At 40.7% G+C, this 24606-nt stretch overlaps 1 protein-coding gene across 4 annotated transcripts in view; it reads right to left on the reverse strand.

Moving 5' to 3' along the window:
- CWH43 (cell wall biogenesis 43 C-terminal homolog) overlaps positions 1 to 24606 on the reverse strand; it is a 57894-nt gene that overhangs the window by 15062 nt on the left and 18226 nt on the right. For 3 of the 4 annotated variants that reach the window (XM_047857193.1, XM_047857192.1, XM_047857194.1), the window contains exons 7-13: positions 22097 to 22354; positions 19633 to 19755; positions 15095 to 15174; positions 10619 to 10714; positions 8158 to 8263; positions 6952 to 7087; positions 5158 to 5307 (exon numbers count right to left, since the gene is read on the reverse strand). In XM_047857193.1, the coding sequence (XP_047713149.1) occupies positions 5158 to 5307; positions 6952 to 7087; positions 8158 to 8263; positions 10619 to 10714; positions 15095 to 15174; positions 19633 to 19755; positions 22097 to 22354 (949 nt within the window). The remainder of the gene's footprint in view (positions 1 to 5157; positions 5308 to 6951; positions 7088 to 8157; positions 8264 to 10618; positions 10715 to 15094; positions 15175 to 19632; positions 19756 to 22096; positions 22355 to 24606) is intronic. The other variant, XM_047857195.1, reaches the window with a different exon arrangement.

A 24606-nucleotide genomic window follows, 5' to 3' on the forward strand; every position in this document is an offset into this window, starting at 1 on the left:
ATCATGATCTCTCCCCACAAACTAGTTGGAGTCAAGTTGATTTAAATACCTATTCTAAAATAGCGTTTGCTCAACTTTTCGTCAGAAGAAGTTATGTCAGTAATCTGAGACCTGATCACCAGTATTACAGCTAAAGACTAGGAGGTAATAATAATAATAATAATAATAATAGTAATAAAATAGAATTTAAAAAGAGCAAGAAGTACTGGTAAGAGAGAGAATCCTAACACTCACAGAGCACACCAGGCTTATGTAACCTACTCAGTTCCATCAACTGAACACTTACTAAAAGCCTCCCGAGTTTCTCCTGGTCAAATCCTGGCTAAACATGAGGCTTCTATTAGTCTAAGCACCGCTGATGTGTAACTGAGATAATTAGGTAGGTACATCATGCTTTTGAGGGTTTTACAGTTGGTCTGTTTGGGGAAAAATAGGGATATCATATTTGACATGATCCAGCCAGGAAACCTGAAACCACTCTAGGTGTTTCGAACAGGGTGAATTTAATATAGGAAACTGGTTACCTAGCTGATAGGAAGCAAAACAGGAATCAGTGAGGCAACCAGAGTTTAGCAACCAGTACCACTTGTTGGGCTAGAGGGACAACAATAGGAGATGATATTCCCAGCGTCTGCAAGCCAGCCATGGAGGAGGCAGCCCAGAGGTTGCTGGGGCTATCTAAGGAGGAGTTAGAGTCACAGGAGAGACTCAGCTGCAGCAAGAAACACTAGAGAAAGCAGAGAGAGAGAATGAGAAACACCTCTTCTTCTCTCCTCCTCCTGCTCTCCAGCCTTGCACTAATGTCTTCCATTAGCTAAACCTACCCAGCAGCCAGAAGGCAACAGACTCTGGGAAATGTGGTTCCCTGTGATGTGTAGCCAAGAGGGACACGAGCCAGGAATGGATCCAAGAGCAAATAGGCAGCAGAACCAACACAGGCATTTATAGAGAAAAGTAGCTAATAAATGACTGTTCGGTAAAAAAAAAAAAAAAAAACAGGCAAAAAACAGTGACAAAGGCAGATAGACATCACCAAGTACTGAGAATATTGGAGAAAACTCATTGATGTAGGAAGGTAGGATCTGAAGGCAGAACTAAGCTTAGATAAGAATGTATAGACAGCTGAGTACCATTCAAAGATACCTTAAGAAATAGAAGAGTGAAAAGAATGACCATTTATTAAATATCTTTGATACTGAATATTCACAATAACTGACAGGCAGGCATTAGCTCTATTTTTTTCTTGTTTTATATATTAAATATAATTTATTTTCAAATTGGTGTCCATACAACACCCAGTGCTCATCATTAGCTCTATTTTTAAATGAGATTAAGTAACACGCCCATGGTTATTTTCCAACTGCCCTGTCTGGATCTGTTCTCAGTCGTTCTCTGTGCCCTGAGAAGCTAACCCAGGCAGATTTCATGTCCTGGGCTCCCTTTGCTGCTGATTTCCAGTTAGGTTTGGTCAACTACAGGCACCAGTAGGAGATAAAAAGGAGAGAGAAGTTGTGGTATTTCTTCCCCATTAGCTGCATTCTTTTTGCCTGTGGCCCCTCTTCCTGAATACTATAGTATCTCTTATCTCTTCTTTTGATCCTTCCAGCCTCTTGGTAAATAGTCCCTTATTTAGGTCTGCAGTGAATTCTGTTCCTTCTGATACACACAACTGGGATTCAAATCTGGTCTAGAGAATTCCAAGGTCACTGTACCATTAGAGAATTCCAAGGTCACTGTACCATAGATAGTGTTTTCATACAAATATATTAGCAATATATTGGAAAATAATCTATGAATTTGGTTTCATATTTTCTCAGTCGATAAATTTTATCCAGTGATGATAATAAAAGTAAATAGTATATGTATGAGTACAAAGAAAGGAGAGGAAAGGAGATGGGGGAGAGAGAGGGAGAGAGCAAGAGAGAGAACACATTTTATATTTCCTTATCGGTTAATATGTGATCAGCCCCAAAACCCTATAATGTGGGCTGGAAAAAATAATTTCATCCCATTCAGAAATAAAAGGACTGGAACTCACTGAGGTTATGTTACAGCAGGACCAAAAGTATAACTACAGACTACCGGTTCTGTACTCTTTCCTCTTTGTACATTTCTGATGTTACAGAAAACAAAGTGGTGATGGACTGGTGGCTCAGTTAATTACATAAAATAACATTGATTTTAGTTAGGGTGTATACCTAAATGCTTCTAAGGAACGCTGCTATTTCCTATTTATTGGTTGTAAAGAGGTATTTGTGTAGTCAATAATTTTAAAAATCCTGTTGAACCAGCTAACAACATGCATAAGCATTCCATAATTCATTCCTAATATGACTTCGTGTTTATATGCCATAATCAGTAGAGAACGAAATCTCTAAATATTTACTCACAGTAAGAATTTTGTATCTAGTATTGTAGAAAACAAAGGCAAATGAAAATATGGAATGATGGCTTCACAAATCCTTCAATGTATGAACGTCTTCATGTCACCTGTTGGAAGGCTACAGGGTTCATGGACAGGGCTTCTAAGGAGTGACACAGAACTGTGGCTCTAAGGGGAAAGACTGCAACTAGCACTGTGCCTGGGACACGGCAGATGCTTGATCTGCGTTTGATGAATGAATTCTTTTTTTAGCTGCCCAACACACCTTACATTTAGGGTTATCTGATTTGGTTTAATAACAATGGCCAGTATTAATGGAGCACTTGCTATATTCATGTAGTTTGCATGAGATAATATTTCTCACAAGAACCCTATAATGGATTATTGCCCCTGATTTACAAATGAGAAAACTGATGCCCAAGGTGATTAAATAACCTGGTGAAGGATACACCTTCCATTAGTACTCAAACCAGATTGTCTGATTCCAAGCTCTGGAATTTCATGCTTTTAACCACTCAAACACACCACTTCCCTCCCTGGTGCTACATGTCCTCAGTAAATGTTAGCTAGCTTTGTCACTGCTGTCATTGTCATTGTATATATATGTGTGTGTGTGTGTGTGTGTGTGTGTGTGTGTGTATTATTAAATCAAGTGAATAAGTGAGAACACGTGAAAAGTGTGGTTTTGATTAGAGAGCTTTAAATATGCACTTAATAGAGGGCGCCTGGAAGGCTCAGTTGGTTAAGCGGTTAAACATCTAACTCTTGGTTTTGGCTCAGGTCATGATCTCACAGTTCGTAGGTTCAAACCCCAAGTTTGGCTCTGTGCTGACAGTGCAGAACCTGCATGGGATTCTCTCTCTCTCTCTCTCTCTCTCTCTCTCTTTCTCTCTCTCTCTCTCTCCCCCTCCCCCACTTACACAAGTACTCTCTCTCTCTCTCTGCCCCTCTCCCCTGCTAGTGCTTGCTCTCTCTCGAAGTTTAAAAATTGTTTTAAAAAATATGTAGTTAATAGAAAGTTAGAAAAGGTAATCCTTTCCTCCTCTTTTCCAAACACATTCTGAGGGCTATCTTTAGTCTTCTCTTTCAAGTCTATTCTTTACATGTTGGAGGTTGGAGGGGGTTGAAGAGGGCAAGGGGGAAAGCAAAGGAAAAATGGGAAGGACTTTATTCAACTGTTTCTCAGGTTAAGACCTTGCAACTTTAATCATAAAAGTGCTATTTTTTAAAAGCTAAGCCCAGGGCAATTTAAGGTCAGTGGAATGATTTTGGAATGCCTGTGCTTGCTACATGAAAATTATTGAGAGAAACAGAGGCATTTCTTCAAATAGCTTTCTAAAGAGACATGGACCATCATCTATATCATCTGTCCTCTGAACACCCTTCTTATTTCTAAGACAAGCAAGAGTCTGGTGAGTGAATGGCTCACATAATTACATTTGGATGGTTTGTTTATATTGCTAAGTCTGATTTCGTTCAGAAAATATTCAAGTATACCTTCACAGAGCCACATGATGCTGTGAGAAAAAAGCGAGGTAACAGGAAAATAAAGGTAGCAGACACATTAGTTTTGTTTAGGTGAAACTTATAGTACAACCATGTTGTTCTAATGTACTGTATGTCACTTCAAAGCTCTGTGGCCTCTTGTCATGAACGTGGATAGGACCTATATGCCCTGTATTATAGTACTTTATGTTACCGTTTTCAATTATTATTACAGAATGTTTAGTATGGCAGAGTACAAATTATATACTTTTATCTTTGTTTTTAGATTACATTGTTAGCATCATTCATGATTTATTCAGTACTAAGTCACTGGTTGTAAATGTTATCCTTTGGGGATAAAATTCATTCCCCATTCCTCATGTCTCCTTATAGAAGGACTTGCTTAGAAAACCATGTCTGGCCTCTATCTCCCACCTTTTACACTTGGGGAAAACTTTCCTAACTAGTTGAGTTTGGCAGAATTAACTGGGCATGCTTGTCTCAAGTCCTTCCTCTCTCTTCTCCTTGGAGCCTGCCAGTTTGCAGACAGGGTATTTCTGGGATATTCTCTCTACCAAGGGGAGAGTTTGACAAGGCAGACATTGCACCTGCTGGTGGGTCGGCTGCTTTGGGGCAGTTTCATGTATTATTGGCGGATGAATTAGCAGGTCCACATAGACACAACTAAGCCATGCCATCCACATAAGTTTATCAGAATTAAGAGATACTTTGATGTCCCTGCCAAATTCCTCTACCTACCCATCAGTGGACTCTGAAAACATGAGGAAAACAGAGTATCATTTAGTACCCTCAAATCCTAACAGTACTTCCAACTGTAATAATCCTGTAGGAAAAGAATATTTCATTTTTCTGTAGTCTGGTTTACTACATGGTCCCAAGTACATGCAGGCTCTGAGTTAGGTCTACCTAATGCCTCATTGGGTGACACTCTCAGACTAGTCATCTAACCTCTCTCAGTCCACAGTCTTTATCTGTAAAATGGGGCTATAATGGTACTAACATTATACAGAGTAAAGACTAAATGCAATAATGTACTTAGCACAGCACCTGCTCGGCCATTGCTGGCTAACACAGCCATCATTGCTGTCCCGTACCATCTCTAAGGACCACCCACAAATGTTTTATGCTTCATTTTTTAAAACCAGCTACATAAGGAAAAATACTTTGGGAGGAAAAAAAAAAGAAAAGTCACTGCGTTGAAATCAAAGTAATGTACTAATAATATTTCTTGGCATTTGTGTACTATTAGAAAGACCAAAGAAACCCACTCATGATTCCCAAAGTGTGTCACGACAAAATCCACCAGTTTGTCCGAGATGTTAACAGTCATTGTTATAGCTGGTGCGATCTCGCCCTCTGGTGATGGAAGAAGGTGGTGCTCTGACTTCACAATTGGGTATCGGGACAAAACCATAATCCTGCATTGGAATGAAAAGAAACATGTGCATCATTATTGGTCCCACCATATCATGGAGACAGGACTAAGCACATGTGTTAAAAAGGGATGTGCTCAAAGCACTAATATGGCTGTCTGAGACAATACATTGCATCTCTGCTATTTAGCATATCTCTTTATGTCGCTAAGCACAATGCCATCAACTCCGTTTTATTAAATACTATGGAGACACAAAAAGGGCAGAGTTAGCAATACACAAAATCTATTTTCCTTAAATTGTTACTCTGGCAACATATTTGCATAAATAGTTCTAATATTAATCAACACATTTGGGAATGTACAATCCTGCCAGCAAGGACACAAAGTAACAATTTACAAAATTGGGAATTATAAACTGTCCAATAAAGATATGAAAACATGTTCTACCTCACTCTAAGTCAAAGAACTATATATAAAAAGGATGAGCAGAGCTCAGACCTCAGCCAGGTCTCTTCCCTGGTCCCTGGCTGCATGCACTCTCTCTGGCCCCTCATGGAGCCCCTCCAACAGGATGACCTCTACAGTGATGTCACCTGAATCTGTGCACATGTCCAGCTTACCCTGTCCCACTTGGCCCTCCATGCTGCACAGAACATCCTACTAGATGTCACTTGACTGTCCACAGGCATCTCAAATTTAGCATAATCTGTCTGCTCTGCCTAGTTGTCCTCGTCCCATTAAACAACATGTCCTATCAGGTATTTGGGTAACAAACATAGATATTGTCTTTTATCACTTCCTGGCCCCTGACATCTAAACCATCAGTAAGTCCTGTCAGCTCTGTTCCAAAGTAGGTCTTAAATTTGCCCACCCCCCTTCTCCCCATGACCACCGGCTCCTACTGTCATCTCTCACCTGTGCTAGTGCACCTACCTCATCACCTGTCTCCCTGCTCCCTCCCATCCTTGCCCCCAACAAGCTGTTCTAGGAACAGCTAGAAGGATCTTTTTGAAATGTAAATCAGATCCGATGGCTCCCATTTAAAATGCAGCCAATGGCTTCCCGTCAAAATTGAATTCCTCAGTCCCCAGCATGGATTATGTGACTTTCTAAGATCAGGGGCCTGCCCTTGACCTCATCTCTTACTGGTTCCCCCTCAGTCCCCACATTCAGGCCCACCAAGCCTAACCCTGCCTCAAGTCTTTGCACTGGCAGTTCCCTCAGCACTGCCCACGGCTAGGTCCTGGGTCCTCCTCATGGTGAGGTCTGCAAAGAGACCTTCCTGACCATCCCTCAGCATCCCCTGCCCCTCCTACCCAATCATGTTCCTTTTCTACATAGCACTTATCACGATTTCAAATTCCTATTTATTTCCATGTGTACATATTGATTTTCTGTTTCTTCACACCAGAATGTAAGCCCTGTGAGGACAGCATCCAGGTCAGACACGCTTAGCTAACCCTCAGCTCCTACACTGAATGGTTTATAATGCTGAAGAACTGAAAAAATCCAGCAGCTGGGCCACCATGAAAAACAGTCACGGAATATGCTATCTTCAGCACCTTCTCATCCCTCCCAGGAAGCACCCCTAAGGCATATTCATAGGACAAAGGAATGAGAACATCAACCTTCCGCTCTAAGCCCAAGCTTCCTGGTCTTCAGGGCTGTGTTCCCAAAGTACACTCACCCCCACGTGTGATCCCTTGTGCTTGGGCCAAAGTCGGTATAGAAACCCAACTTCTCCCCTAGCCACATGGTTAAGTCATTGTTCCCAATATAGGGCTTAGAAGCATCACTCTCCAAAATTGTTATGAAATCTGCACCTATTCAGGAAAAAAAAAAAAAAGCATGTAGTGATTAACCACAGCTATGCAAAAACAGTTAGTAAAACTTTCTTCTTCAACCCTTTGCCTTTCCTCATAAATCAAAAAACAAAGTAATTTCTAATGAGTCACTAAAGTGAAATGGGTCAGGCCTGAGCCATAAGAGGAGTCTTCCCATGTTTAGGATGTAATTAAAACATGGGACACCTGGAGAAAACACAGAAAAGGATGAAAATGTATCTTTTACATTTTCAAATATTTTTAACATCTTTCCCAAGATTTCAAATGAGCATAATGTTTGTTTCAAATACGCAACTTATGTTCAGAAATACAAAGTGGTATGTAACAGCATTTTATTCCTGGGAAAACACTTCCACGGTATTGGCACAGAAGTAAGTTTACTGGTTTTCTCTGACTCGGACCAGCTGTCCCGCAGGGCCTATAGTCAAGAAGAAAGGCCACGGAAATTCCTTACTGGCATTAGAATCATATAGACTCTCAGCATAAGTATGTCTCAGGGGACATGCTTATCATTAGGAGCAACCAGAACAGTTTAGACCCTCACAAACCTTGCTCCACGTTCCACAAAGTTGATCTAAGAACCAAATACCCGCACCTTTTAAAGGATGCTTCATACAAAGAGGCGCACCCCAGGGCACAGAAACTTAAAAACTGGCCCTTAGGCTCTTGAAAGCAATGTGCTTCACAAATGAGCCCTCACTCTGACCCATTCTGCCTTTTGATCCGACTGCTTTTGGGTCCCCCATGGTGGGTCCCCAAGCAACAGAAAGCACCAGGAAGAGTATCTCTTGGAGCAGGGGCCTGACAAGAATTCCCTGCAGACACTCAGTGTGAGGCTTTGTTCAGGATCAACTGAATTGACTGCTCTCAAAGACAGATGTGGTTATGGTAGCTTAATCCTTCTGCAGCTGCCTACCAAAATGAAGCCTTTTTATGAGATTAGTTTATGATCCAGCAAAGCCTCCTCCTGTTCCTTATGATCTCGTTCAAAATAAAAATAACAACAGCAGTTTCTCAAAACCTGGAACTAATTCCGGTAAAAGGCTTACCTGTTTGACTGAGCAGCTGAGCCGATCCTTCTAGATTGGACCATCCTTCATTGTCATAGCCAAACCGAAAAGGCCAGATGGCAGCAGAGACCTCTGTGGCTGGTCCCTGAGGAGTAATTTTAATGGTAATTTACAATGACTAGGAACAATGGCGGTTCCAATCACCCAGCTTTCTCCGCCTCTCTCTACCAAAATTCCTATTTCAGCAAAGGAATTTTCTTGGTGAATTTTCCCACATTTAATTCATAAAACAGGGAGCTATTTGCTAGGCGATATTCTAATAATAAATCTTCTATGAGCTTCCAGCTTAAGCTTGGAAGTGAGGAGGAATATTTGGAAAGTGAGCATTTATAATAAGCATCATTTATAATAGCAAAAAATTAGAAGCAACCTGGCTGTTGTTTCAATAGGAAAAATAGGAAAATGGATAAATAAATGGTGTCACAGACCTACAATGGAATACTACCCAGCCCTAATAAATGAGACAGGGATGAATCTCATGAAAGTGATTTTAAGTAATAAGTTGCAGAATGTATATGTCAAATGTCATATAGGTGAAGTTGAAAACACGGAACAAACGATACTGTCGGGGGTTATCTCATAGGTAAGCACAATATAAAGAAATGTATGAAAAATGATAAACACCATATTCCAGATGGAGGTAACCCTTGCACAGGAGAAGAATGAGATCACATTCTTCTACACTACACTACACTACACTACACTACACTACACTACACTACAGAGTCCTTCCACGTATTTGTAAAGCAGCCTGCTGATTCTGAGTTATACACATTGTTACTCCTCTATGGCACTGACAAAGCCAATATTCAGGAGCACAGCCGCCTTTGAGAGTTCATCTTTTGGGCTCATGGGCTCAGTCAGAGAATCACTGCCCAACCCTCACCATCCATCTTAAGCAAATACCTCACTGATCTATAACAGGGATCCTGAGGAATAGTATGGCTGCATTAGAACAAATCTATCACCGCAACTGGAAAAGCAACTTCGAGTGAACCATACAGGTTGAAGTTGGGAGGATGATAAGTAGCAACCTCTTGCAACGGAATGCCACCATGTAAACACTGGTGACTTGGTATGCTACCAGCAGTAAGCTGGGCTTTTCATCTTCATACAAGGAAAATTATTCAGTTTAGTGAATGCCATATAGAGAGAAAGGAGCCATCATCAGGGATTTCAAGAGGCATGATTATATTCATTACACTATCCCTTTTCATGTAACTATGTAACTATAATTAACTCTGGATTTCACCACTCCAAAACCTATTATTCTCTCATTCTTCCCATGTCAGTAAACGCCACCACCCTCCATCCAGTTGCTCAAGCCAAAGACATCAAAGTCATTCTTGATTTCTTCCTTCTCTTTATTGAGCAACATCTAATCCATCAGGAAATCCTGTCAACTCTTTCAGAATACCTTTGACTCTGGAACAACATGAGAGTTAGGGGCTCTGTCTCTCTGCACAATTGAAAATCCATGTATAACTTTTGATTCCCCAAAACCTTAACTACTAATAGCCTACGGCTGACTGGAAGCCTTACCAATAACATAACAGTCGACTGACACACATTTTATACATTGTATACATGTATTATGTAAGGTATTCTTATAATAAATATAACCTAGAGAAAAGAAAATGTTATTTAGAAAAGCATAGGGAAAACAAGACATATTTACAGTAGTGTGCAGCAGTTATCGATGCTGTAAGTTTGTATCATCTGTTTACAAGATGAATCTTGTGTGTCTTGTGTCTATATCAACATGGTCTTATACAAAACACTATAGGTATTATACATATTACTAAGAGCAGACATCAAAAATGAAAAGATGAGGTGAGGAGTGCCTGGGTGGCTCAGTTGGTTGAGCAACCGACTTTGGCTCAGGTCATGATCTCACAGTCTGTGAGTTCGAGCCCCGCGTCAGGCTCTGTGCTGACAGCTCAGAGCCTGGAGCCTGCTTCCGATTCTGGGTCTCCCTCTCTCTCTGTCCCTCCCCCATTCATGCTCTCTCTCTGTCTCAGACATAAACATTAAAAAAAATTTTTTAGATAAAAAAAAGAAAGATGATGTGAAAAAGAAATTCATATTTACTTCCAGCTATAACAATTCATGCATTGATAATGAAGAAGCAGCAATATGTTTGCTTTATGGTAACCTAGTATAATCGATATGACAGCTTCATGCTAGCCTAGCCTATACAATTAATGAATGAAACATTAAAAAATTTTTATGGCATACAGTATTATAGTCATCGTTATAATGCAATTTTGGAAACACTGTTCCATTTTTTTTAACCACTTGTCTGTAATGATAGGGTGATACACAGTTTCTCCAATTATAAGAGAGAGGCATACTATATGCTAATATAATTCTTTGAAAGCAGAGTTATAAAACAGTGGGAAAACTAAGACGTGATTAATTTTACATTACATACACTCACCTTATGCCTACGTAAGGATAGGCTGTCCACCTCCATGGGAGTCTTGCACAGAGTGTTCTGCATGGTGAATACTTTGATGACAGGGACACCAAATGTCTAAACAGTTCTTGCCGTACAGGTGGTAGATTTTCACAAAGACACACACACACAACAGACAGGTTTATTAGGTGTACAGCGTGATGATTACTTACAATTCATAAAGTGCAAGTGGATCATAATCAAGGTCTTCATCCTCATTGTGTTCATGTTGAGTAGACTGAGGAGGAAGAAGGAAGGGGCGGGAGGGTGGTCTTGTTGTCTCAGGGGTGCCAGAGGAGAAGAGGTGGAGGAAGAGGAAGGGGAGGCAGGAGAAGCAGGCACACTTGGTATACCTTTCTGGAAATGCACTGTAATTTCTGTCTGACTTCTTTTGCGTTTTCATGTCTCTAAAAATGTTTCTACATGGTACCAGTCCTTCTTCCACCGTGTGCTTTAGGTTCGGTGCCCTTATCGTAGAAGGGTCTGTGTCGCAAAAGAAGTCAAAAGCAGTCTTGACTCATTGGACCCCTTCTGCTAGACTGTCTAATGTTAGTTTGTCTTCTGACACTGCGTCCTCTACATCTTCCTCATCATCTGGCTCTGGTTTGGAAGCACTCATCTCCAGTGGGTCATCTGTTCATTCCTCTGGTGTGGTGTCTGTTACCCCTTGAAGTTCTCTAAGATCCGTATCTTGAAACGCTTCAGCCTCCACTTTTTTTTGCCATTATCCACAGTCCCTTTCGTGATTCCCTTGATTGGCTCTGTCATAAATCCTGTGAAGTCATGCACAACATCTGGGCACGGTTTTCTCCATTAGGGATTTATTGTCTCGAGCTTGATGGCTTTCGTGACTTCTTCTAAACAACGGCATCTTCAGTGATGTAATTCTTCCAGACTTTCATGATGTTCTATCTGTCAGGGCTCTCCTCCACAGCACTGACAATTCTTTCATAGAATATTGTGTGTAATGAGCCTTAAAGGGCCAGAGAACTCCCTGATCTAGAGGCGGAATCAGCAAAGTTGTGCCTGAGGGCAAGTAGAGCACTTTGATGCCTTTGGTGTTGAACTCATGGGATCCTGGGTGGTCAGGGGCATTGTCTCATATCAAAAGAACTACAAAAGGCAGTCCTTGCTGGCAAGGTACTTCCTGACTTCAGGGACAAAGCATTAATGGAACTAATCCAGAAAAAGGGTTCTCATTGTCCAGGCCTCCATGTTATACAATCAAAAGACTGGTAGCTGGTGTTTATCTTTTTCCCTTCAAGGCTCAGGGTTAGCAGCTTTATAGGTAAAGACAGCCCTGATAATAAATCCACTGCATTGGCACAGAACAGTGGAGTTAGCACATCCCTTCTACCTTAGATCCTAGTGCTCGCTTTTTTTTCCATACAAACAGGTGTCTTTTGTGGCATTTTTTTCCACAATAGGGCCCTTTCCTCTGCAAGAAAAACCTGTTCAGGCTAATATCCTTTCTCCTCAATGATTTCCTTAATGGGGTCTGGGAACTCTCTGCTGCCCCCTGGTGGGCAGAAGCTGCTTCTCCTGTTATCTTGACAGTTTTTAAGCCAAAACCTTTCTAAAGTTAAATTCCTCAGCTTTAGATCCTTCCCCTGCCTTTTGCGCTAAGTTGTTACATAATGATCTCGCTTTTTCTCAAGTCGTAATGGAGTCTATCGGTATGCCTCTCTTACAGCAATCCCGCACCTACCTAAAAGCTGCATTTTCAGTATGACATAGAAAGGTATTTCGCAAAAAAAGTGTGAGGTTTTCACGCCTGCTGGTGTGGCCGCAGCGACAGCTTCATGAATCTCCTTTTCTTTTTTCCTTTTTCTTTTTACACTGGATCTTTTATTTCAAGACGGCTGGTGAATGTAGCTGCAGACCCCAATCTACAGGATATCAAGCAATTCAACGCTTTCTGGTCATGACTTTTCTCTGCTTCTTGGGAGCACTTCTAGCACCACTAGAGGCACTTCATATGAGTCCCATGTTGATGTTCAAGGTCTACAGTATTGTTTACAATCAAAACCACCTGGGAACCATGAGAGATCACTTTTTACTGTAATATGAAATTTACTAGGGACAAACTGCTCACCTGGAGATCAGCATCACACCGAGTTTTAAACTGATACGACGCTTGAGCTCGCCGCGATAGCCGCAGGAGGTGCGGTAGTACAGTATGGACTACGGGTAATTTGATGCAGTTATGATTTAATATTGCATCTGTATGTTTACATTTCTCTCCACTGCAAACGAGCCAGGTGCAGTCTGTGTGTGCGTGTGTGTGTGTGTGTGTGTGTGTGTGTATGTATGTAAGTTTCAGTACATTGTAACTTTTGATAATAAATCTACCGACACTTTCTGGTAGTAAATGACAAAACAGACCAGTCTCTATGTATATATTCCGCATTCACAACACACCTTTTTCTTAATTTTTTCACTATTTCTACATTGTGTGGGTGGCCTGCAAGTATTTGCAAATTGTCACAAACCTCCAGTATACTTTCTTTTTTTTTTTTTTATGTTTATTTATTTTTGAGAGAGACAGAGACAGAATGTGAGTGGGGGGGGGGGGGCAGAGAGAGAGGGAGACACAGAACCCAAAGCAGGCTCCAGGCTCCGAGCTATCAGCACAGAGCCCGCTGCGGGGCTCAAACCCACGAGCCGTGAGATCATGGCCTGAGCCGAAGTCGGACACTGAACCGACTAAGCCACCCAGGCGCCCCTCCAGTATACTGATTGAAAAAAGATCTGCATGTAAGTGGATCAGCACAGTTCAAATCCACACTGTCCGAGGATCAAGTCTATCCTCTAAGTCTGCCCACTTGTCTCCAATGGCACTGCCACCGCACCCATCCAAACCTCCATAGTCTCTCTCTTGGATGACTGAAAATGCCTTGTCACTTATCTCCCTGCTTCTACTCTACAATCCATTCTTCACAGAGCAGCCAACCTGCTCTCACATTTCTTCATGTTCCTGCTTGAAATACCCTATGGCTTCTACTGAAAGAAAACTAAAATCAGGACACCTCACTGTGCTCTGTAAGGCCCTGTATGATGTGACCCTTCCCGGCCTCCCCATCCTCATCTTCTGTGACTCTTCCCCTTACTCACTAAGCTTCAGCTGCACCAGCCACCTTGGTGGGCCTCAAACATGCTCCACCCGTTTCCCCTCAGCTCTTTACACACGTGCCCTCTGCCTGAATCCTTTACCCCTAGCTCTGTGATTAACTGGCTTCATCTCAGCTTTCAAGTCTCCACTCAAATATCACCTCCTCAGAGCAGCCTTCTCTAACCACCCAGTCCCGTTACTCTCTACTCCCTAATCCTCTTTGCTTCCAAGCAGCCTGATCTAAAGTGACAGTCTATTTCCTCCTCTGAATACCGTCTTTCTTCCCTACTAGAATGTAAACTCCATGAGGGCAGGGGTCTTGTCCAAATTGTTTATGTCTGTACCCCGGGAACCAGGCACACAGGAGACATTCAGTATGCATTTATCAGATGAATGAAGGAAGGAAGGAAAGAATGAAAAGAACAGGTATTAAATCTAACTGAAATGACTCCTTTTGAAAAGAGGAAGATTAGGTATCTTCATTTGACCGACATGCTGCAATGATAACAAGTAACAAAGGACAAAAGAAAGGGACCACGTAAGGAATTATTCACTTACTAAGAAACCATTACTGAGTTCTGAGTGTGTGGCAAGCCCTTTGTCAGGTGCTGGACGTGCAAAGGTAAATAGGAGAAGCATGCTCTCCGGCTCAGTATAGCTTTTTATTTTCATGAAAAATTTGCCTGGTTGATGCAGATTACTAAAATTCAGAGCTGACCCTCAAATTCTGTTTTAGCCAAAACTGTAATTCTAACTGCATTATGAAGCACATCACACTTCGTCAGCGCAGAAAGCAAGCACAACACGGCAATAACTTACTTTTTCTTCTACCCACCTATCTAGAAGAGAAGGGGACAATAAAACATTTAAACCTGTCGACCGCAAGCAGGGAAAGGAAGAACAGGAAAACTTCCATGACTCATCAATACACAAACTACCCATAATCTTCAAAATCAAGAATTATCTAGAAGATTGTTTTTAAATCAAAGGCTCTCATATTGTTGCCTTCAGCAATATCTGCCCATAAAAAAAAGCCCATTATAAAGTAGTTCTTTACTTCATAGTTTAGATATATTAAATGATAGAATGGCAAAGATAACGTCATACAACAAAATTTTGAGCAGCTTGCCTTTAATAAATGGGTCTATCCTGTCCCAAGAACCCAACTTCATGAAATAATTCCATTATATTATTAGCCTGTGACCTAAGGGTTAAAGAAATGGGGTTCAGGGCCCTGAAGTCATGAGATCCAGATCTACAGTTCAAACACAATGATAAAGTGTACAAATATATGCATATACGTACATAACACATAACATTCTATATCCAAATTTTTCATTACTTACCCCTTTGCCCAATTTCCTCTCATAGGTTTTATGCCGTAGTCCTAATCCCAGTAGCCCCACACCAACAAGCAGCCACAAAACTAAACAAAAAGAAGAAATACTTTTTAAAAGAAACTAAGTTTGTCTTTTTATAAACAATTTTTTAAATAATGCTGCACTAGGGGCGCCTGAGTGGCTCAGTCGGCTAAGCGTCCGACTTCCGCTCAGGTCACAATCTCACAGTTTGAGTTCGAGCCCCGTGTCAGGCTCTGTGCTGACAGCTCGGAACCTGGAGCCTGCTTCGGATTCTGTGTCTCCCTCTTTCTCTCTGCCCCTCCCCCGCTCACACGCTGTCTCTCTCAACAATAAATAAACATTTAAAAAATAATTTAAAAATAAATAAATAATGCTGCAATAAACAGAGGGGTGCATAGATCTTTCCAAATTCATGTTTTCATTCTATTTGGGTAAATATCCAGAAAAGGAATTACTGGACCATATATATGGTCATTCTATTTTTAATTTTTTGAAGAACCTCCATACCGTTTTCCACAGTAGCTGTACCAACTTGCATAGATGAATGGATAAAGAAGATGTGGTATATATACACCATGGAATATTACTCAGCCATACAAAAAAAATGAAATCTTGCCATTTGCAACAACATGGATGGATGTAGAGAGTTTGATGCTAAGTGAAATGAGTCAGTCAGAAAAAGACAAATACCATACGATTCACTCACATGTGGAATTTAACAAGAACAAATCAAGAAAAAAGAGACAAACCAAAAAACAGACTCTCAACTATAGAGAACACACTGATAGTTACCAGAGGAGAGGTGGGTGGGGGATGGATGAAATAGGTGAAAGGGATTAAGCATACTCTTGTGATGAGCACTGTGTAATATAAAGAATTGCTGGGGCGCCTGGGTGGGTTAGTCGGTTAAGCATCCGACTTCAGCTCAGGTCACGATCTCGCGGTCCGTGAGTTCGAGACCCGCGTCGGGCTCTGGGCTGATGGCTCAGAGCCTGGAGCCTGCTTCCGGTTCTGTGTCTCCCTCTCTCTCTGCCCCTCCCCCGTTCATGCTCTGTCTCTCTCTGTCTCAAAAATAAATAAACGTTAAAAAAAAAAAAAGAATTGCTAAATCATTATATTGTACACCTAGAACTAATATAGCACTGTACGTTAATTATACTTGAATAAAAAATAATTTTATGAAATTATTAAATCTATTAGGCAAGGATTTTGTGCAAAGGAGAAATGTCTGATTCCTGGGTTAATTTTCATATGCGACATGCATGTACAACCCATACTTGAAACTCAGGCTTCAGGGAATCTTCCCTGAAATGTTCCAAGGACCATGAGCTTAAGGTAAAAATAAATCATAAGTATGTACAAGAAATAATACACAAGAAAACAAGTCTCCATGGGCAGACACCAGCAGGGAAAAAAATAATCCTTTAGAATCAAACCCACGAATACTTCAGATGTTGAAACTTCTAGAATCAGAATATAAAATAAGCATGCTTAACAGGTTTAGAAAAATAAAAGAGGTTATTCAATAGGATGATCAGGAACATGTGTGAAGAAATAAAATAGACTTCTAGAAATAAAACTACAAACTCAGTGGACAAGATAAGTAGCAGCAGACAAAGCTTAATAGAGAATTAGTGCAAGGGACGGCTTAAAAACAAAGGTAGATAATATGGAAGAGGTTAAGGGACATGGAGAGATAATAAGAAGATCCAACACAATCCAACTGGATTCAAAAAGGAAAAAGAGAAAGAATGGAAAAACAGCAATATTTGCAGAAATAAAACTGAGAATTTTCCACAGGTGATATAAGACATGACTCTTCAGATTCAGAAAACCCAAACACTAACAAGCAAGGTGGAGGGAAGAAGGGGAGGGGGAGTGCAGAAGCAGGAATCCACATCCAACATATCACAGGGAAACTCTGGAACACCAAAACAAAGAGAAATCGTTCAGCGCTGCCAGGCAAAAAAGACAGATTATTTCCAAAGGAGCAAAGATTACACCGACAGCTGACTTCCCAATAGCAAAACCTGATGCCAGATAACAGAGTAGTATCTTTAATGTGCAGAGAAAAAAATAACAACCAAGTACTAAAAGAGCAGAAAGTGAAGATATAATTTCCAAACTAGAAAGAGGAGTAGGAAGGCAGAGGATAAGAAAAAGAGAAAAGGAAAACCCAATCAATGCAAAAGAAAGCAAGAAGAAAAATAGGGGGAAATCTACTTAAAGTAGAAAAGCAAAAGCAAAGTAAGATGACAGAAATAAATCATAATGCATGAACAATCACAACAAAAATAAATTACATTTTCAAGTTAAAAGGCGAGACTGACCGTCTAGAACAGGCACAATGGAGGCTGTAAAAAGATGGGTAGTTGCCAGGGTTTGGAGGAAGGAGGGAAGGATAAACAGGTGCAGCACAGGGGAGGCTTAAGGAAGCGAACCTATTCTGCAGGATACTGTGATGGTGGCTAGATGTCATTATACCTTTGTTAAAACCCACAGAACATGGGGCGCCTGGGTGGCGTAGTCGGTTAAGGGTCCGACTTCAGCCAGGTCACGATCTCCCGGTCCGGGAGTTCGAGCCCTGCGTCAGGCTCTGAGCTGATGGCTCAGAGCCTGGAGCCTGTTTCCGATTCTGTGTCTCCCTCTCTCTCTGCCCCTCCCCCATTCATGCTCTGTCTCTCTCTGTCCCAAAAAAAATAAATAAATGTTGAAAAAAAAATTTTTTTTAAAAACCCACAGAACATACAACAGAGAGTGAACTCTAATGTAAACTATGGACTCAGTATCGGCTCATCAGTCGTAACAAATACACCACACTAATGCAAGATGTTAATAATGGTGGAAACTGTGGAGGTGGGGGTGTGAGGGGGTGTATGAGAAGGAACTCTATACTTCCTGCCCAATATATCTGTAAATCTAAAACTGTTCTAAAAAATAAAGTCTATTCTTTTCTTTTTTTTAAAGACAAAGTAGTTGCCATCGGTAGAGGCAGGGAACGATGAACAGGCAGAGCACAGGATTTTAAGGCGGTAAATCACTCTGTACGATGCTATGATGGTGAATACATTTCATTATACATTCATCAAAACCCACAGAACATACAATACCAAGAGTGAGCCCTAAAGTAAACTAGGGACTTTGGGTGACAATGATGTGTCAGTATACATTCCTCAGTTATAATAAATGTAATAATAAACTCTGGTGGTTACTGGTAGTGGGGGAGGCTGTGTGTCTGTGGGGCCAGAGGGTATATGGGGAACTTCTATACTTTCTGCTCAAACCAAAAGCGGCTCTAAAAAATAAAGTCCACTTTTAAAATTTACACAAAACTGTCTAAATAACTTTGTAAATAAACTGTTCCAAATGCCTCAATTTGATGAATGAACTGAATAATTATGGTTCTTAATACTCTTACTACTACTACTAACAACAACAGCAACAATAGAGACAAAGATTGTCAGGATTAAAAATAAACAAACAAGGGGTGCCTGGATGGCTCAGCTGGTTAAATAAGCGTCTGACTTCGGCTCAGGTCATGATCTCACGGTTCCTGAGTTTGAGCCCTGCACCGAGCTCTGTGCAGACAATTCAGAGTCTGGAGCCTGATTCAGATTCTGTCCCTCCCTCTCTCTGCCCTACCCCGTTTGTGCTCTCTCTCTCTCACAAAAATAAACATTAAAAAAAAGTATTAAAAATAAGCAAACAAAACCTGCCGATCTTAGTTTAAGAGACCTACCTAAAACATAAGAGCAATAAAACAAAACTCTAAATTTTGAAAACATCCCCTAAAGTTTAGTACAATCTTTTCAAATTATGATGGAACAGTATGAAGGTGTTTACATAATGGTGGTGCTGCTTTGTGGCATTTCTTTCAGAAATACATTGAAACTTTATTTAGCTTGTTTTCTATCTCTTCACACTAATATTTTGTCTTCTTTATACAAGTATCAAGTCACTCAGGGTGGAGACCTGTTTTTACATCCGACATAATGCTACGTAGTTCATAGTTCGGTAGTGTATTGTATCCTAATACACTACCTGCAAATGCAATCCTTTCAATAAACATTTCTATTTAATCTAGTTCATTTGAAATCAGTCAGATCGAATAGTAAACTAACTTCATGTTTGAGTTTCCAGTTCATCAGTATTCCCAATGTTAACATATTTAAGCTCCCAAAAAAGAACAAGAAATGAAATAAATAGTTTGAAATAGAAAATAGTTCTAATGAGAACAAAGCATCTTGGAAATTCTACCTGTTAACTAATCTTATCTACATGAGAAGTGAAGCAAAACTAACAACAGAGTATTTGTGCTTGACATGAGAGGCTACCAGAGATTTGCTTCAAAGTGTTTCACCAAAACAAGTAAGGAAGACAGCTGTTAAGGATACTGGCAAAATGTTAGTGATTCTTGAAACTGGGTGAAGGGGGCATATGCGGGTGCACTATACTCTTTAATTTCATACATGTTTGAAATGTTATTACAATTAAGTGATTTTAAAAAAGAAAGCAAAACTTACAAAGTTTCATATATTTTTCACTCTTTCTGAAAAGCACTTTAGGACTGTTTTTTGTTTGAAGAAAGTCAAGGCTTTTCTTAGGACTAAATAGCATATTTAGTCCAATAATTAGCAACACTGTCCCTGTTAAAAGAGAAAGCAAGAATGTATTACATTCTAATCCAAAAATCCTCCCAATGGTAAATTTCAGGTTCCTAGATTTCATTTCAGTGGACATACCCAGAAAATTCAGTGATTGTGTTAATTTATCTCAGTACCTAAGCAACTACTCCAGCAGTGTTTTTGATAATTGGAATTGATCATAAGAAATTGGGGGGACGGGAGGTTCTAGGAACCCTGCTTCAAATGAGAAGACTCCAGCGTTTTCTTGATGAGGAATGTCTTTTAATTTCCTGAGTGTTTCTTCGTTGTTAGGTTGGTAATGGGCATCGCTGTCGATTTTGCAGAGGAGGGTGGAGCCCAAGAGAAAGGCGCCTTTTGAACTGCCCTAGGGACTGAGTTTTCTCCGTTGAAAAGACCTCAAATGCACCAGGTTGAGGAACTCGAAAGGAAGATAGGTGGACTCTTACTACAGCCGTGTCTGGGACAATAATTCTGGCTTGGGATGTGGGTCCTCACAGTGGATGCACACTAGAACCGACCACACGTGCCAATAAGGCCAATCAAGACGAGCTCCATTCGGATGCATTACAATGTAACTTATATGTAAAGTTTACATACTTCTGAAGTTGTATACAATGAGAATGGAAACAGAATGACTGAACGGTATGTAAGTTAGAAAATGTCAAGCAGAAGTTAAGCTTAGGCAGGCTAGCAAAAAAACATTATATGCAATTTTCAGGAAATAGCTGGAGTAACCTTGACAATAAGTTTATTGCTAGTTTCTGATTCAATACAGATTCTTTTCAATTGTATTAAAAGCTACACTGAGCATTACCAACTCAGTGGCCCTATCAGTTTTTGTGGCCCTATCAGTATGGCAGTCTTACTTAAAAAAATGTTTAGTTGTATGCAGCTTAAAAAAAAAAAAAAAAAAGCACTCTCTGCAGTTTCAGGGGCAGCAAGCACTCAAAAAGCACAACTTCGTAACATTCTGAAGAAATAAACATATGCTTAGAATGGCTCTTACTGTTGTTCGTTTTCTCCACATGGCAGACCCCTAAGCAAGCTGGAGTAAGGAAAAAGCAGGGCATTGGACAAGGAGATAGAGCAGGACAGAGTACACACACCTGAAAGAAACCAGAAGAAACACAAAGTTTGCAAAGCCAAGGTTCTTGCAAAGGAAGTGCAGCAATTTATGCCTCCAGCTGGATGAGTGCATGGGTGTTTACCCGAAATAGCAAATTCTCAGCTGTTTTAAAATATTTCATACAATTTAAAAAAAACATATCTTCCAAATCAGCCTGTCTTGCTAGATGTCTAGCTCAGGGAGTAGAAAAGTTTACGCGAAAACGTACAGTTACCGTAAAAATACCAAGGGCACAGGGGGATGGACAGGCAGAAGCCTAGACCTCTGTGCAGCCCTCACCCCCAACCATAATTCTGTAAGGATTTGTCTAATTTTATGTATGGTGTTTCCCCTACTACAAGTGCCAGATGGGCAAGGACCCTGTGTCTCTTAAATCTCCAGCAAATGGCACTGTGTCTGGAAGATACAGGCACCCAAGATTTTTTTTTGAATGGACGAACGAACAAAGCGAAAACTACGTTTGTGAACACAAAAGAACCGAATCCCTAACTGACATGTTTTGTCTCCTGAGTTTTTCACAATTTTTATCCTGGAAGCACTTGACATGTTTTACTTAAACTAAAATGATAGGCAACATTTGATTTGTGGATGCCTGTATACATCAGTAATTTCATCACTGCCAGAAGGCAATTTTTGAAATACTCAACTGAACTAAGTCTACGAAATTTTAATTGGGTGCATGGAAAATATTTATCCTATGATTTGGGAATTTATCATTTAGACTAAGATTCATATATATAAAATATATTTTATTGGTTAAAAATATGGTAAATAAAAATCACCGGTAAGACTTGGGAGAACCAGAAAAATCCCAATTTCTTTATATGTTTATCAGCAGCACTCAAGTAGCAACATGAGCGTCATGATCATACTTTTCCTAGCCTATCGTGTAATACAACTGTTACATAGTACCTCTTTATACTTTACTCAGGATTAAACTTGGGTTTGTTTGTTTTTTTACAACTAATTTACCTAAAAGGCCTTTACAGTAATGAGTATTACTGAAACTCACTGATGAATTAAGAAATCTTTTAAGTAGTAATTTAGACATTCCTCCAGTTGTTTTATTTTTATCAAGAGAGTCTATTTTAATAATAATTTTAAAAAGACACAATTATCCTATTTAAAGTAGGTCACATAAAGTGCTAAATCCTAGTCAGCCTGACGGGTATTTTCAAGCAGTTACTTTAATCCAGACCTTTCAAATATACTCACCCAAAAGCAAATCAGATCTTTCTCTAGCGTAGACACCTCCTGGAACAAACTTAAAAGCCGTGCACCATGCACAGAAAAGTATCTCCAGGAGATAAAATACCATGGCAATGGTCATGGCTTTCCCAGGGCCTGACCCTGAGCTAATAAGATGTCCAAGCACTTGAGGCCACATGGACGCTGTGAAGACAGCAAGCACACAGCCAGAAACGGCAGCTGCCCATGTGGGGAGGTAAAGAAGGCCCGCAGCTGAAGTTGCTCCTGTTTGTGACAGAGAAAGAAAAGAATCAGACAGGAAAAGCAGAAGAGTCTCTCCCATTTTCTTAAAAAAAAAAAAAAGGAATAATGGGCTCATAGGATGACCAATTTATAGCTAGCTATTCAGAGCCAGAAGGAACCTCGAGGGCATCCTGGTCCAATTTCCAGACTGATGAGAAACTGAGGTCTAGCGAGGTTAACGGGATTTGCTCAAGGTCATGCGGCTAGTTACTTGCACAGGTGGAGGCAGAGTGTGAATCTAGTAAATCTCAGTGCTATTTCTTCTGGAAAGGCAGGGGGAATGAAATGGCATTTTTAGCTTATTTGTGTTAAGACCCTAATAGCAAAACAAAACAAAATAAACTTCTAAAGTGAAATTTTCTGTAATACCAAAACTGTGTCCATTTAATTTAACCAGCCGGATCCAGGACATTGGAAAACACATAAAGTCAGCGCGGCTTCTACAACATTTTTGTTAAGGAATTTTCTTGAGGACTTTCCATCCACTTAAACGCTGCCCCTTGTCCTACAATATGTAAGTTGGCTTTCCCAAGCTCACATCCCCAAAAGATGTGACTGAGGGAGGATTAGTGGGCTTGCTGCTTTAGCAATGCTGCAGTCAGTTCATTCGTTACCCAATAGCCTGGTAGGTGTTGAAGTCTATGCCATCTGCCCAGGCCACAGCAGGCACTTAGCAAATGTTTGCTAGTTTGCTGAGCTAAACCTGAGAGTATAACATTCGTCCCAATTCCTGGGAAATCAGCTCTGAAACAGCACATCAGGGTCTCATGGCACCCCACTTTCAAGCCACCTGTGTAACACCTTCCTACAGAATATGACTTTTTATAGACAATTCAGTCAATTTTGTTAGAAGTGTGACCCACCCTTCAAGGATGTCTCCCGCAGGCTCCTCGCTGCTGGGGTGAGAACTGCAGAAAAGGAGTAAGGAACAGGAAGCGGTTCCAGCCAGCCTCTTGGTGCCCCGTGGTGCCCATCCATCAGGAAGTTCTACTTGTACCACGACAGGGCAGTGCTACGTAACCGCCTATCCTTCCCACCCCTGCTTCAAGATCATCGCTAAGATCAACGTGAGGACCAGATTCCAGAGCCCTCTACAACCCACAGAGTTTAACCTCACAGTGAGACCTTAAACTACTTAGATTTCATAATGGCTATTTTCATAACAAAAAATTTTTTCATTTTGAAATAAATAAATGTAATGACCAGTTACCGTAGAAATTTTAAAAATACAGAACTGTAAAGAAGCAATTAAGAATTGTTGGGGCGCCTGGGTGGCGCAGTCGGTTAAGCGTCCGACTTCAGCCAGGTCACGATCTCGCGCTCCGTGAGTTCGAGCCCCGCGTCAGGCTCTGGGCTGATGGCTCGGAGCCTGGAGCCTGCTTCCGATTCTGTGTCTCCCTCTCTCTCTGCCCCTCCCCTGTTCATGCTCTGTCCCTCTCTATCCCAAAAATAAATAAACGTTGAAAAAAAAAAAAAAAAAGAATTGCCAAAAAAAAAAAAAAAAAAAAGAATTGTCTAAGACTGAGCTGATCACAGCCAGTACTCCTATGTATTTTCCCTTAAGTCTTGTTTTATGTACATATGAAAATATTTTTATACTAACAGAACAATACCACTTGTTGAAGATTATATTCTTCTTTTTATGTAACATTATACTGAGAACATCTTCTCACATTATTCGTGTTTTTTTCTAAATCATTTTTATGCATATATACCATCCAGTAGATAATCCACAATACAAGCAACCATTTTCTTATTGTTGGCCATTTATGAAGCTTCCAATGCTGTGAGGAATATCTTTCTTTCGTTAATAATCTCTTACTACATCTCCACTCATTTCCTTAATTTTTTTTTTTCAATGTTTATTTATTTTTGGGACAGAGAGAGACAGAGCATGAACAGGGGAGGGGCAGAGAGAGAGAGACACAGAATCAGAAACAGGCTCCAGGCTCTGAGCCATCAGCCCAGAGCCTGACGCGGGGCTCGAACTCACGGACCGTGAGATCGTGACCTGGCTGAAGTCGGACGCTTAACCGACTGCGCCACCCAGGCGCCCCACCACTCATTTCCTTAAAATAGTCCTTTAAAAAGAGTCTAAAAAGTACAAGTACTGGGGTGCCTGGGTGGCTCAGTCGGTTAAGTGTCCGACTTCACCTCAGGTCATGATCTCACGGTTCACAAGTTCGAGCCCTGCATCAGGCTCTGTGCTGACAGCTCAGAGCCTGGACCCTGCT

Source organism: Prionailurus viverrinus, chromosome B1 (assembly GCF_022837055.1).
Source record: "Prionailurus viverrinus isolate Anna chromosome B1, UM_Priviv_1.0, whole genome shotgun sequence".
In the NCBI taxonomy this organism is placed as follows: Eukaryota; Metazoa; Chordata; class Mammalia; order Carnivora; family Felidae; genus Prionailurus; species Prionailurus viverrinus.